General features: G+C 38.9%; 1 protein-coding gene across 1 annotated transcript in view; it reads right to left on the minus strand.

Moving 5' to 3' along the window:
• Positions 1-15,319, minus strand: part of sall1a (spalt-like transcription factor 1a) — a 133,198-nt gene that overhangs the window by 46,617 nt on the left and 71,262 nt on the right. Inside the window, exon 2 of the mRNA XM_007552166.2 lies at positions 8,833-8,921. Coding sequence (XP_007552228.1) covers positions 8,833-8,839 — 7 coding nt within the window. The 5' untranslated portion in view covers positions 8,840-8,921. The remainder of the gene's footprint in view (positions 1-8,832; positions 8,922-15,319) is intronic.

Consider the following 15,319-nt stretch of genomic DNA (forward strand, 5'->3'; position numbering starts at 1 on the left):
ACACAATTATACACTAGAGCGGCAACTGTTATCGTTACGAAGTCAAACTTCATCTTATAAATGAGCTATGTACTTTGCTGACAGCTTATCAGTGTCTTATGTCAGTTTTAACTTGTAGAAAATTTCAAGAAGAAGACCTTAACATTTTGACATACTTGTGAATTTGCTTAGGACTTCTTGAATCATTAACTTTCTTGCTTAGTTAGATCCTAAGGTGTTAAATTGTTTGTCACTGTGAGGTTTAAAACTCACAGTGACAAACATTTTGTCACTACAACTCTAAAAAATGTTCAGGAAGATCTTTTTTTTTAACAAATGTTTCCACTGAGATACTAAGTGCATCTGTGTTGTTAAATCCTTGATCCTAATGTCAACACATTCTCATTTGAATAGAATGGAAGGAGTTAGATAAAAGCACAGAGCCATGTGATAAGCTTAAGTGTTTCAGACCTGTTGTAACCCTAAAAAAACAGAGATAAGTCAATAAGGCTTCATGCTTGAAGCAATTTAATCCATAAGCAACATTATAAGCAGGTTAAACATTGGTTAATAGTAAGCAACCACAAATAAGTCCCAGCATTTGACAACATCAATCTTTTGCCATGTTGGACTCCTGTAGCTTTGGCAGTTCAGAGTCTATTGTAAGGAAATGTTGATATTTACAAGGGACTTATAGACTATTATTGATCCAGGGTCCTTATCTACTAGTTTTCATGAGTCCATAACAGCACAACCAGTTTAACACCAAAATAACTGCAAGTGGGGTGTTTAGAAACTTTGCAAAAAATGTTAATATTCATAAGTCATGAAAATAGTTAACTAATACGGAAATAAACTGATGTGAGGGGGTTTAAGCGCATGAGTATGAAATGAAAGTAGGAAGAGTCAAAATGGCAACTCATAACAACAAGATAGGAAACAAAATGACAACAAGATGACCCAAATCTGCAACGACTCTAGCAAATCCTAAAATGCTTCTGAAAGATGCAAGAGTGAAAGTCTGGGGTCCATGCAGGGTGGGAGACCAGACCCACCGACACATTCTGGACCATCTGCAGAGGATTCATGGCACAGGCTGACAGTCGAGCCCTTAGAGACACTTAGAAACCAGGAGAATGATGTAGTGTTACAAACAAGTGAAGTATTTCTACTGACAAAACCATGGACAAAACACTCCAATTATACAAAAAAGTAGTTGTAAGCTTAGATTGGTGCAACATATCTGAAAACTCGGTAAGGCTTGTGTTTTGTCAGCACTGGGGCTTTAATATCTAGATGGTGTCTACAAAGCAGTTAGAGAGTCTAGTTGACTTAAGAGAGCAATTGCAGCATGTTCTTCTAAACTGATTTATAGTAATTTGTAACAACACAGTTTCTGCCACTCGCTCTGGGAATACAAAACCAGTCTGACATTCAAACTGTGTTGTTATCCCAAAGCAATTTTACATCCCATCTCTCCCCAATATATTCACTTCTCATTCCAACTTATTCACATTTGAGTGTGGTTGTGTATCATCTACTAAGATATTATTTTCCAAGTATTTATCTACCTTTTAGCTGGACAAACTTTCCACACAATGCAGGCCATCAATAATAAATGTATTATTGTTATTTGCACTTTAAACAACAGAAAGTACAAATAAATAATTCAATAAGCAGGTGCTCCATTATACATTAAATTATTTGTTATTGTAAAGACTAATGTTATAGACTGAAAATCTCAACATTTTAAAGTAATTAAATTCCATTGTTTTTCAAAATACTTTGTAAAAAATGGCTCCATTTCACACCTGAAAAGGTTGGAATGACTAAAACTACTAAGATATGATAAGGCTAAATGACTGTAGTGTCCTTATATTTATTCTGGTAGATGCTAACTATGAAAGAATTGCACACTATTGGTACAGATCTGATCGCAGTAATGTTTTAAAACACTTAAAACAGGCCTTGGATGCTTCGCGCTGCATGTTGCAGTCCTCTGGTGCAGGACACAACCTTATCTGAGCATCATTTTAAAAAATACATCCGTCATTAGTCTCACCTTGGTCTGCTTGCATCACAGACCAGGCATTCCATGTCTTCCTCTAATCATCCAAGGACCAATATCCTGCAATTAGTTCAGTTTCCACACACTGCCCTCAGGTCCTACTTCAGCCTGGGAAATGGGATCCAGTTCCCTTGCTAAGCCTCTGCTTTGGTGCTACAGAGACACACACTCACAGTGAAGCTCTGATGGGGCTGTTATCTGTGACTAGCATAGGAACCACATGTTTTCCATACGTTCCTTTCATACATTATGCCTTGTTAGTTAGCAGGAGGCAAGACAGTTTGGGTAAATATATCCTGGTGATTTGGTACATGCATACATACTTATAACTATATTTTCATACATGCTGTATAAAAATGCAAGTAACCACTTTTTTTCTCACTGTCTGATATTAATCATACTAAATGGTTCCTGCTGTAGGTCAGAAAAGAACACCAAAATTATTTCTATTTCCTTTATACCAGAATGAGATGATTTATTTATACTTTCTTGCAATTGTGGAGTCTATATACCCTAATATCACTATAACTCTAAAGGGTTTGTGAAACCTCCAATTGTGATGTCATTTTTAACTTTGTAAGTTAATTCGCAACATTTGAGTTAATTGGAACCACATCTGTGGATGCATTTTAAGGCTCATCTCAAACACACTGCTTCTTTGTTATGGAAAATAGAAAAGAAATTAAGCAAAATGTCGGGAGGATAATTGTAGACCTCCACAAGTTTGAATTAGTCTTGGGTGAAATTCACAGAAGCCTCACAGTGCCACATTCATCTGTTCAAACTAACAAAAAACACCGGAATGTCCAATCACAAGGAATGATGACATTAATTCCAATATTCCAAAATGGAATCTGCAATCATTTTTGTAAATGTGATGAAATGTATGACTTACTTGATAAATAAAAACTGGACTCTTCTCCTTCTGCCACAATCTGAATTTATTGAAATAGTTCTTTTGGTTACATTTGCTCTTGTGGCAATGAAGCAATCTACTTATAGATTCCTAATGACGATCATCTTAATGCAATAATCTTTTTTTTGCATCATTAAATAAGTGTCATATACTGACAAAGAGATTTTGAATGCATAATATTTTTTTAAATAAGTTAACATTTAATGCAGTCCAAGTATATTGTTGAGTTCCTTGCTGTATTGATAATTGATAAGGGATAAGATTTAAAAAATGTTGTGCAGTTGCATCATTATACTATTAAACAAGAAGAAAAGTTCGGTGTCCTAAAGGTGAACTTGTTTTTGTGTGGAATATCTATCCTCAGAAAAAAAACAAAAGACTATGAAACTGAACCTGTTGTTATTATCACATTTCTGTACTGACATGGGCTGAAAGGCTACTAAAATGGAAGAAGCCACATAAAAACAAAGATTACAGTTTACAAATAAACTCAGTACAAAGACCTTCATTTCTGGAGACATACTTTGTGATCTGATAAATCTAATGTTGAAGTATTTATCCATAATGGCTAGTGGAGGAAAAAGTGAGGAAATTGTGTGTATGAAATTGCCATGACAACTGTGAAATGTGGCAGCAGCAACATGTTATGTGCTCCTGCAGTGGGACAGACTGGTGCAAAAAGTGGAGCAACATCTAACGGCTTCTGCCAGGAAGTTAAAGTGCGAGCATGAATGGTCTTCCATAACGACAGTAAACCTCAGTTACAAAGTTGCCAAGGACATCAAATGCAAAGATATTGAGTTGTCAACACAAAACTCCTAATCTCAATCACAACATTTCTGGGAAAAACTGAGAGAAAGGCAGCCTACAGAAAACTCAGGTACACCAACTCTGTCAGGAAGAAGGGGAAAAAGTTTCATCGAACTGTTCTGAGAAGTCTAAGGAAGATATCCAAAACTTTGTCCCATTTTGCACAATATACAAATATTTATGTGAATATCTTGTTTTAACTATAAGAGTAACATCAAGGGTGCTATGAGACATCTCAGTTAGCTTAGATCTTCATAAAACATAAAATATTCTTTAATTATTTTATGATTCTGATTCACCTGAAGAACAAGTTCTTGAAATCACAGCAGCTCTCTAGTGAACTGTTGGACCGCGATCAACTTCAAACGACACATGGAAACCATTATATGTATGATACATGCATCAGTTGGCCCCTTCTTATCGCATCACAACGGGCTAATAATTGCTTGAGAATAGCAGACTTTAGAAAGTGTCTTAATTAGTTTATAAATTCTGCCAATTATGCAGTGGAATTCCCCCTCAGGAGTCACCTTCACTAATCTGCTTCAAGCCTAAGCAGAATCAAACCGGGCCGGTGTCACGGAGTCAGAGATGGCGGCGAGTGTGTGAGCATGCGAAGGGAGTGTGTGTGTGTGTGTGTGTGTGTGTATGCCTAAACAGAAGATGGCTGTGCTGTTGACCAGCAGATCATGTGAGCACAACACACCAATTGGATTAGCAGATTACCAAAAGATTTGCACTATGACCTTTGTAGGGCACTGAGGCAGCCATGTATTTGGGTGAGGTTGGTGCAGGATGTTACTGCTTATTTATAAATACAGAAAACACAAACACACACAAACACACACACACGCACGCACACACGCGTGCGCACACACACACAAATAGAGCCCAACCTTTCTCTGGAAGGACACAGTTAAAGGCACCACAACCTAATGTTCTAATTTGAGGATTACAAGTATGAGGGAGATTAGCCATCCTCTAAAACAATAAACAGGATTAAACCTGAGACACTACTTGCGTTTGACGGACGGACGGACGGACGGACGGACGGACGGACGGACGGACGGACGGACGGACGGACGGATGGATAGATATGTTATCAATCAATCAAATTTATTTGTATAAATAAACTGCTGAAGTGCTTTACATGATAAAAACAAAAAATAAAAAATTCATACAAACATGCTGTCAACAATTGAGGAACCAGTAACAAATGTTACATTTTGATGGGTGCAATCAACAAAATCACCAATACACATCAAATATGTTAGTCAATATTCAATTTTCTATGGTTCAAAGGCAACTCTAAGCACAGTTTAGACTAATTTAAATCAATTAGTCTTGATTTAGAGGAACTCAGGGTTTCAGCTGTTTTGCAGTTTTCTGGAAGTTTGTTCCAGATTTGTGGCGTAGAAGCTGAATGCTGTTTCTCCATGTTTGGTTCTGGGGATGCAGAGCAGACCAGAACCAGAAGACCTGAGTGGTCTGGAAGGTTGATGCAACAACAGATCTTTAATGTGTTGTGATGCTAAGTCGTTCAGCGATTTACAAACTAACAGAAGTATTTTAAAGTCTATTCTCTGAGGTGCAGGGAGTCAGTGTAAGGACTTTAGGTGATGTGCTCTATCTATCTTCCTGGTTTTAGTGAGAACATTGCCAAATAATACTCATTTCTGGCCTTTCACATCTTTGTGGATGTCATCCCTGCCTATAACAAGCTTTCAGCTGCCCTAATACATGTTCAGCATATGTAGGTTCCTCCGTAGACATTTTTTCTTTCCTCTGTGGTCTTCATTCAGCAAGGCTGAACTCACTGGGTCACGCATGGCTGCTTGTGGTTAGAAGGCAACCTCCCCAGGAGACTGAAGCGGGCTTGTTTTACCCCCGCAACTTTAATGTGTAGACACATTTTCTCCGAGCCCAAAAGTGGCGTGCCAGTGGCCCTTGCTGTATCTGATGACCCCGGGATCACCTCTGCTGCTCCGTGATGTATTTCATTTCCCATGTCTCTTGGCTGTCTGACAAACACAGGTTATTCACACATGTTGCTGCTGTTGTTCCTAATCCATTACACAGCTCACATGTCCAGGTCTGCCAGTAGCTGCTCTCTAAACAAGCAGAAAAGACATAGCTGTGCTGCTGCTGCCAAAAGCCTTTGAACAAAATTACTTCCTCTCACACGCCACGGCTTTAATTATGTGTTGGAGAACATAAAACAGGCCGGACAATTTGTAGTGGGAAATCATATTTCCATTGAAAGGGGTTCAGGATCTAACCAATGATTTATAAGAGGAATGTCATAATTATTTTTCAACACCAGGGCAAGTATCGGGTTTCAGCTAATGGGTGTCGAGCTGAAAGCACTAATTAGGTTTTGTAGTCGACTGACACCAGCAGAGAAAGAGAAGGTGCCACAATAAATAAGTTCTCACCGTGTAACTCAAAGCCTGTAATTTGAGTCCATGCTTCTGTATTGGGTTGTGGGAATTATAAACATCTCAACAAAATGCAGATAAGTAATTGTGAGGTGTCGCACTATGACAGGGCTTCTAAAAAGTATGATTACTGGAATAAGGCTGGAAGAAACAAAAGAGTGCTGCTTCATACATATTTATGAAAACAAAGCACATTCTGCAGTTCCACACTACTGTAACGCTGAAAAAGCAACCGCTTAGTTATAAACTTAAAAACAATTTTTTTAAAAACGTGGGCTAAATCTGAAAATTAAGCTTCTGATTGAAATGCATGCTTGTTTTTCAGAAATAATGGCAAGATTTTTAGGGAAATTAAGACCATCTATAAAGATGGATTGCTCATACTTGTCCAAACATGACATAAATCACCAACTAACTTGCGGGCAAGTGTTGTTTTTCTTCTTGGCGCCTGACATAAAAAGCTATAAAATTATGTAAACATAGACTGTTACGTTTTTGTGTCTTCCATGAGCAAACAAAAAAAACGGTCTGGTAGCTCGAGTGCATGACCTCCAAGGTTTGGAATTTTCCATCTCTTCCTTTTGAAAAGACCTAAACAAGACAATTAGAGAGCAGATCACATGAACTCCTGATTCATAGCTGCACACCAATGGCTGCATGTAGACAAACCTTCGCAAACAATTCCTTTTGGCATCTTACAATGCCAGGAAGAGCCAGTCAGGTGCTCTCATCAAGCTGTCATCTTGTGAAACACACTCAACAAGGAACTGCAACTCACACAAACACACATCCAAATGGCACCTTCCTGCAAACAAACAACACGAGCCAATTGGACATGGCATGAGCTGCTCTGTCCCTCCTCTGACTCTGATGGTTTGCGTCCCCCATGCATTGCCGCTCTCCTCTGCTGTCCACTTTTAAAATTCATCTTAAAACTCATCTATTTTACTTGGCTTTCAACTCCAGCGGGATCTAGTTTTAAATTGTATGTTTTTGTTTTTAAACTGTAAGTTTTGATTTTTTTTTTATTGTTATGTTGTGTTTTGATCTACAGCACTTTGTATCAGCTGTGGTTGTTTTAAAGTGCTTTATAAATAAAGTTGGTATGGTATGGCTGAGCAAACCAGTTGGACAATTCATGGCACCTGATAGTTAATGAATCTGAAGCAACAACTTTCAACAATAGTCGAGATACAGGTTATTTGAGGTGAGAAGGTCTTGCCTTGATATATATATATTTTAAATCATGTCAAAATAAACTCACAATAAAACAAACATAATACACAGTCACTGTCCACACAAGCATAAGTTTGTGTTGGTTTATTTAGCCACACAATTAGTTTTTTGTTTTTTTTTTAACCAAAACAATGTTTAAGAAACAAATATTTGTAAAATAACGTCTGCAGAATTCACAGCTGCATGTTTAAATATCACCATCTTTTCAGCCAAAGGTCTTATTGATTTCCTATAATTACTACGTAATAAAGAGATTATTTTAAATGGATCAGCATTAATTTACTTTTTTGTTTATTTTTACACTTTGACACATACAACCAGCCCCTTTTGGAGGCTTTGCAGGCCCAAGGGTGACCCAGAGGTCAGTGGAAAGACCAGATATTCCTTCTGACCTGATTATGTGTTGGAATGCCCTGGGACATCTACCTCTATTTTATGATTTATGAAAAATTAATCAATCCATGCTGTTTCTCAATACTCTATTTTTGTTTGTTTTTGAAAATTAAGACAATCTGAACAGAATTTAGATTTTCTCATTTGAACTGGAAATGTAAAGAATTTTGCAGTGAAATCAATTTTGTCAGACAAAAATTAAACTAACAATAAAAAACAAAAAACAGTAAGGACAAAATCACGACAACGCAGTACGTGCGACCAACTCACAACTTCTTGTCCGCTACACATGCACACATCTATCTATCCACTCAAATCTTTTTTTTTATGCAGACACGGAAGCGGTCTCAACAACAAGGTTGATGAGATGGGAGCGTTGGAGGAGAAACGAGTTATATACGTGCACATTCGTACACAAACACACACTCCCACGCACAGCACTGGCCTGTTTCAGTCACAGAGCAGATTCCCTGGCCCCTGTCATTCATTAGTTTACAAAAGCTGTGTGAGGCAGACATTAGGTCAGCGCGTGGCTTTGAAGACTGAAACACACATGCAGTGTATTGGAAGGTACAGAGCATCAGCGCCTCGGACCAAGACAGAATACTTATTAACCTAGTCAATGAGTGCTGGTATTATTGTGTCTCTCTTGCACCTCCCTGATGAGCGGGAGCAGCACCGGACAAGATGTTGGGTGTGTGTCGAGGCTAGACAGGTCAAAACCCTTTCAGCACCCGCCGGAATAATACCTCCCCAATACTGTGAGAACACATTGCTGCGCTGCAGACTGCGCAAATATGACCCCTGAGCTCAAACATTTCATGTTACAATTCACAGTTATTCTCAGAAAATGAGGACCGCTTGAAAGCTGTGCAACATGCAGGAACTGGTGAGCTTTAGGTGCACACACACACACAGATACACTCACACACTCTGGCTGCGGCTGCTGAGTCAGTGTATGTGTTTGCTGGTGTATGAAATAAGGGGAGTACCTTTCATTTCCTCCCTCTGGTTCCTACCAGAGCAGTATGGACGCCTCCTCTCTGGCTTTTTTTCACCACGTCATGCCTGTGACTCGCAGCTGAGAGAGCAAACAGGAAGGATTTTAATTGCGGTGAAACACACAGACGCGCATATATATGGGGTAGGGGAAAAAAATTCAGACTGGTTTAAAAAAGCAATTTATAAAAAGTGTAACTGGTGCAAAAGTGTTCACTAATAATTATCAATACATGCAGTCCTTTGCAAAAAGTGTTACAGTTGGAAACTTCTTTAAAGAATTGCCTTTTTTGCCATAAGTGATTTTTTTTTTTTTTTACTTAAATCATCTTGACAAAAATGACTTGTACTATTTTAGGAAGGTGACTGTATTGTGTCATGTTACAGTCATAAGCACACAGCAAAAACACAAAATTTTACCAAATATTTTTGGTTTAATTTCTACACCAAATATCTTAGTATGCTTGAAATGAAATAAAACTAACTTATAAGTTCACTTAAGCAGACAGAACTTGCGAAACTTGAAATGTTGGCGGATAGAGAGCCCAAAGATTTCGCAAGAGCTATGGTTGTAGTAAAAGGTATTTCTACAAAGTTAAAAGGCTGAACATACCACACTTTCTTCCACTTCTTAATCAATCACTTCTTTGTGTTGATCTATGTGATAAAATCCAAATAAAATGCATTCTGTGGTCGGGATCTGACAAGATTTGGAACCGTTAAAAGGGTGTGAATGTTTTTTTTTTTTAGGGTACTGCACAGAATGTGTGTGAAGTAAATGTAAAAGTAATCCCATGTTTGCACACAAGCACAAGCACGTTTGGACAAACACAACAAGTTAGATGTTTGAGTGTGGGTTTTTTTTTTTTGACTGCAAAAGCAGCCAAACAAAAAAAGTCAACACTCATTCGTTGTTAAAGCCCCGGTGAAAAGAGTGCAAAGGTTTGACGGAGAGGTGCGACCGCTGGTGCGGCTGAGACATGGAAGTTGGACAAGATGGTGGACGGATGACAGGGAGGAAGACGGACAAAGTAGAAGAGGGAGAAAGTAAGATGCCATCGAGTCGGTCAGTTGCCGTCACTCAGCTCCGTCTTCACCTGGTAACTTTTCTGTCACCTCATGCCATCACCCTGTCACCCCACGTCCGTGCCACCCTGTCACCTATCCCCTTAGCAACTGAGACTGTCAACCTGCTGTCATGCAACCGGGTTCACCCCTGACCCGTGTGTCTTCTGTACATGCTGTAGAAAAATAGAGCCGAGGCAGAGGGAGGGAGGGCAGTTGCGTCCGGACATGCCTCTCGCCCCAGATCACAAGCCATAGACGTGAATGCTGCAGGGGCCTTGGATTTATGAGGATGTGTAATATTGTGGGTACCCTCCTTTTAACCCTAACCCCCTAAGTTCTGCTACTAATACTCGCAGAGGATGTCCGGTTGGGTCACATGGATACGCAAATACGCAGACTCACATGTAAATGCCATTAAAACTGAAATTGCAGAGGCCTCTTTTCTTGGAAAAGAACTGTCGCCTTTGTGTGTTTGCGTGTGCCTGTATGTGTGTGTGGGAGCTTTTAAATGTAATCCATGTATGCTTTACAGGAATACAGTCATTAAATTACCAAAGCTGACTCACAATTACTTCATATAAATGTAAAGAACTCACTCTGTGGGTGGTGCAGAAGGAAAAGCTGCTAAAAAACTAAAGGAAAAGGAAATATTTTTGTGTTTGAGACCACAAGCTGATTATGAGCAACAACAACATCATAGCTGGGAGATGCGTCTGTTACCAAGGACTTTTAGTTATGTAAACAGCCTCCTCTGTTGACTCTTGATTTTTGTGGTCTGTGTAAATCCTTGTTCTTATATTTAACGCATGGGAGCTCACAGGGGAGCAGAGGTTAGAGAAGAGTGCTGATGAGTGGAAACGTGCCTGTTCAAATACTGCTGAGGTGCTACTGAAGAAGGAACTAAACCCCAAACCACCGCAGTGCTGCTCTGTGGTCAAACACAGAGCTCTGTGGTTGTACAGGCAGGTTGCAGTTCAGGACGGACGCCGAGACGAAGCCTCCTGCTTCGAGGCGCTCTGATCACTTAGGTGTTATTGGAGAAATAAAGACTCGAAAGTTCTTGCTCTGTTCCTGGAAATCACCCATAACGAGACAGAACTGTCATGAAAAATAGTGAGTCAGCAATTATTTGCACTTAAGGAATAGTATAAATATTATTTACAGGAATGGATATGCCAGGAAGAAGATTTTAATCCCTCCATATTTACTTTGAAGATGAGAAAGAAACTTTTTGGCTAAAAGGATTTTTTTTTTTTATCTCGCAGAATTAATGCACATAAAATGCCTGCAGAAGCACTATTAAACTTTTAAAAAGCCTACAATTTTGAAAAGACAGATGGCAGATAAGGACATAGAAAACCAAAGTATTTTGTTCGTTTACAGCAGTTCTTTTGAGGACTTGTGGGTTTAAATCTAATTGCTGTTCAACACAATCAAAAACAATTTTAACTTTATCCTGATCAAATAACACAAGCCCAAATAAAACATATAAAATGTTTCCTAACAATTACTTCAGTAAATGCCAGGTTTTCCACAACCCTTTTGTCCTGACAGATATTTTGCATTAAAGACGTCATAAAACAACAACAAAAAGTCTTATAAAGCAACCTTTTGCGGTTGGTTGCAGAGTGCAGTTTAAATATGCATACTATGTTTTATTCAAAGCTGCAGTTTTCCAAGTTTGAACTTAGAAAACAACAAAAAAGTCATTACAAAGATTTCACAGAGACTCTGATCTCAAAGTTTAAAATGTCCTCTTGGCATAAAAATGGTTCCTTCTGACAAATGGTACCTCATTAAATCTGAAACATAAATATTCATATACATTCTTCTTTAGAAAACATGTCGTCCGTTTTTAAAGGTACACAATGTAGAGAAACACAAATAAAAGCATGTTTTAATTATGTCTGATGTTATTCCCAGATCCAGGTTGAAACTTTTAATGGTTATAATTGTCAAATTATCATAATTAACACAAAAAAAACTATTGAACACCTCAGTCTGTGTGTAATTAATGTGTCAATTGGTGAACTGAGTTATTCAAATAAACTTCAATTATTGAGATGCCCGTTCTAACTTCTGTAGAAAAAGGTTTCGGATTTTCATGGTAAACTATTCACTAATTGCACTCTTATAACATAAAAAAATGCATAGACATTTTTCACAGAAGCCAAACTTAATAGAATGATTTTTTAAAATTATTATTACTGAGAATCTAAATACGAATATGTACTGTAACCGACTACTCAGAGACTTTTTTTTATTGTTTTCCAACAAAGGTATGAGTCATTTCCCAGTAAATATGAATTCAAGCTGTTTTGGTATGAAGCCTACAAACCCCACACAGATTTAATCAGAAACAACCCATAAAACTGTCTATAAATTCATGCACCTAACTTCTTAATATGTTTGACCAAAACTTGAGAGAGGAGCGTCTGGGACTCATCCGTGGCAACACAACATAATTACAAAGAGAGCCAGGGCTGACTAAGTTTAGAAGACCCAGTAAGCAACTCTCTTCCTCCTCCCCACTCCCTGCTCCAGCAGCTCCCACACTGATATTTAACTAAACATTAATCTTCTTGCCAGTGGCTCCAAAGAATACCAGTGATGCAGCTTCAGCGCAGAGACTGGGGCAATAGTAATTCCATTGTTCAGCTCTTTTCTTTTATTTATGCCTTGGCTCTACCAGGCTGATGAGGCAAGTCTCTCTCTTTTTTTTCCATGTTATTATTCAGAAGTGGTGATACATAAAGCCAGATAACACAAATGTCTCTCTGTTTCACAGCACCGCCACCTCACGCCTCCCTCTCCAATACTTAATGCGACCCCCCCACCCCCTCCTACCACCACCACCACCAACCACCTCCAATCTGCCCAGCCCTCCTGTCTTCCCCCATCCCTCCACTGGCTTTCAATAGCACATTTCCCCTTTCTCCCCCTCTTTTCTAAATCACTCTCAACATTTGCATGTGAATTGCTTGTATATCTTCTTTTATATGATGCACCGACAACACTGGCCTTCGAAAGAGAGAGGGTAGGAAAACTGCCCAACAATACTCCCGCCCTGCCCCCCTCGACACACACGGCCTCTCCTCCCATCCATACAACACGTACACGCATATCACTAACCTTCAACCCCCCCCCCAAAAAAAAACAAAAAAAAAACGAAGATGTTACTCTAACTCCACTCCCAAGGCTGGCATAGCAGCAGTTTGATTAAAAAAGCAGGGGAACAGAGCAGGTTTTATGATATGGAGACAAGTTCTTTTGTGCTCTCCAGAGACAGGCCCTCTGTCTGTCCATGTTACTGGGGCGATAATCCTGCTGGAATTTCTCCTAAGCACTTTTACTGGCATTTTCAATTATCGCCATGCCAAGTCCCGGTAAATGGCATTTAAGAGGCCCCGTCATCTCCATGTTGAATCATATTTGTGAGTAAGACAGCAAGAAATCGGCACGTTTAGCTCAGGAAAAGGTGAAGAAAGTGGGTGATGTAGCTCACAGAGAGGCCGGGCTGACGCATTTACATGTGCAAGCTCGAAGTAAGCAGCAAACAGACACACGCACACACGCACACAAGCTTCACGAAACAAACCTACTTTGTAATTTACGACGTCAGCACGGGCAGTCCCCTTTCTCAAACAGAGCGCATGGTCCTGGCTCAGAAAACCAAACAGACAGGTTGACCTCCCCGGTGCACAGTGCATGAGGTCAGACTTGTTTTCTCTTCACCTCTGACTAGATCCATTTACACACAGACTCCAAAAAGCACTCTACATCTTTAGCTAGGGTTACATGCTCACATGCCTGTAATAATTCAGAGATGTAATACAAGAAGATTTCTTTTCCACCATCGCTCCCCCGCGTTCTGTTCCAGTGAGCTCTGCTTTGCTTAAAAAGTGGATCAACTTCAAAGCAGAGAAATGGGCAGAATGATAGCTGAGGACTAATGCAATATGATGAGAAAACGTTTCAGATGTGGAATCATTTGGGAGCTGATTTTTGAATAAGAAGATACAGATGGAACAACCAAATCTCTATTAACCACACAGATCTGGTTGTTTGAAGGTTTGTAGTTAAATAAATATGAGTTACGGTTCTCTTTGTCAGAGCAGTGAAAGGTAAATCTCCAAACTTTGTGAAATAAATCTGAATTTTTTTTAAAGAAATTTATTTGAGGAAGTGAAATCCAGTTTATTATAGTGATTCATTGCACACATGGTGATGTATTTAAAGCACTTATTTCTGTAAAGTCTGATGATAGTTTCTGAGAAAACTCAATATTGCCTATAGTAGCTGTGAAATGTTTATTAAAGTGGCAGAATTTTGTGAAAAATAGGCAATCATAAATAATTTAAAAACTTTATCCAGACTGCTTTATTAGAAGGAAACAAAACAGAATATCATCCCACTGAAGAGCATGTCAGTTTACTGTAGATCGCCTTATTCTGGGCTGTTTTTGTTCGAGTTACTGAACATGTGCTGAGTGGCACGGAGGTGAATGGTCAGCAATAATATTGGTCATATATCATGTAAGCTGTTGTGCTTTAGGAAGTGAGGGCAGGTGCCTAGTTCAGCTGGAAAACAAAATTCCCATCTAAATAAATGTTTTCTTCAGAGGGAAGTATGAAATGCTCCAAAATTTCCTATCAGAGAATGATACGGAATTTTGATGTTAAAGTTCAGCTGTAAGCCTGGCTCATAAACTCAATCACAACTGACTTCTTTATGAATCACCTCCCAACTTTTGAATGTGATTAACTGTACAGACCATATAAGTCTGTAGACATTCCTGTTGCTCCTACATTCTTTCCTTCCATTTCTTTCTTCCACTAAACCTTTCATTCATATGCGTGAAGGCAGAACATAGTGAGCAGTCAACTTGTTTAGCATCATACCATCCATTGTGGACCGTCACAGGTTAGTTAACGTAACAGTCATGTTTGTAGACTTTTAGAAGAAGCCATGCACCAATGGAGAACAAATGCATGCAGGCAGAACATCCAGACTCCATGCAGAAAAATATCAGAAGGCAACAGACTAGTCATAAATACACTGCTGCATTTTTTCAGTTGGTTTTGTGTAACATTTTAATGTTGTGAGAAACAGAAATTGGGTTTTCATTTGTTTAAAATCCTTGAAATGTATCAAAAATCGCTTACCACTTAATTCTTTCATTAATGAATAAAATTAACTTCTAATTATTTTCGCAATCACTGAAATGCTCCAAGGAATTTTCAAGAGCGAATTTTGGCCTGAACTCTTAAATATGACAGGCAACAATTAACCGGGATTAAGCTTCTAGAGTACCTAACGACACAAAACCATTGTCTGTGCGAAAAACATCACAAACATACGGCACGCTTTGACACCACACTGAACCACAGACAATCACAGAACAGCTGTTTA

Source organism: Poecilia formosa, unplaced genomic scaffold (genome assembly GCF_000485575.1).
Source record: "Poecilia formosa unplaced genomic scaffold, Poecilia_formosa-5.1.2 Scaffold46, whole genome shotgun sequence".
In the NCBI taxonomy this organism is placed as follows: Eukaryota; Metazoa; Chordata; class Actinopteri; order Cyprinodontiformes; family Poeciliidae; genus Poecilia; species Poecilia formosa.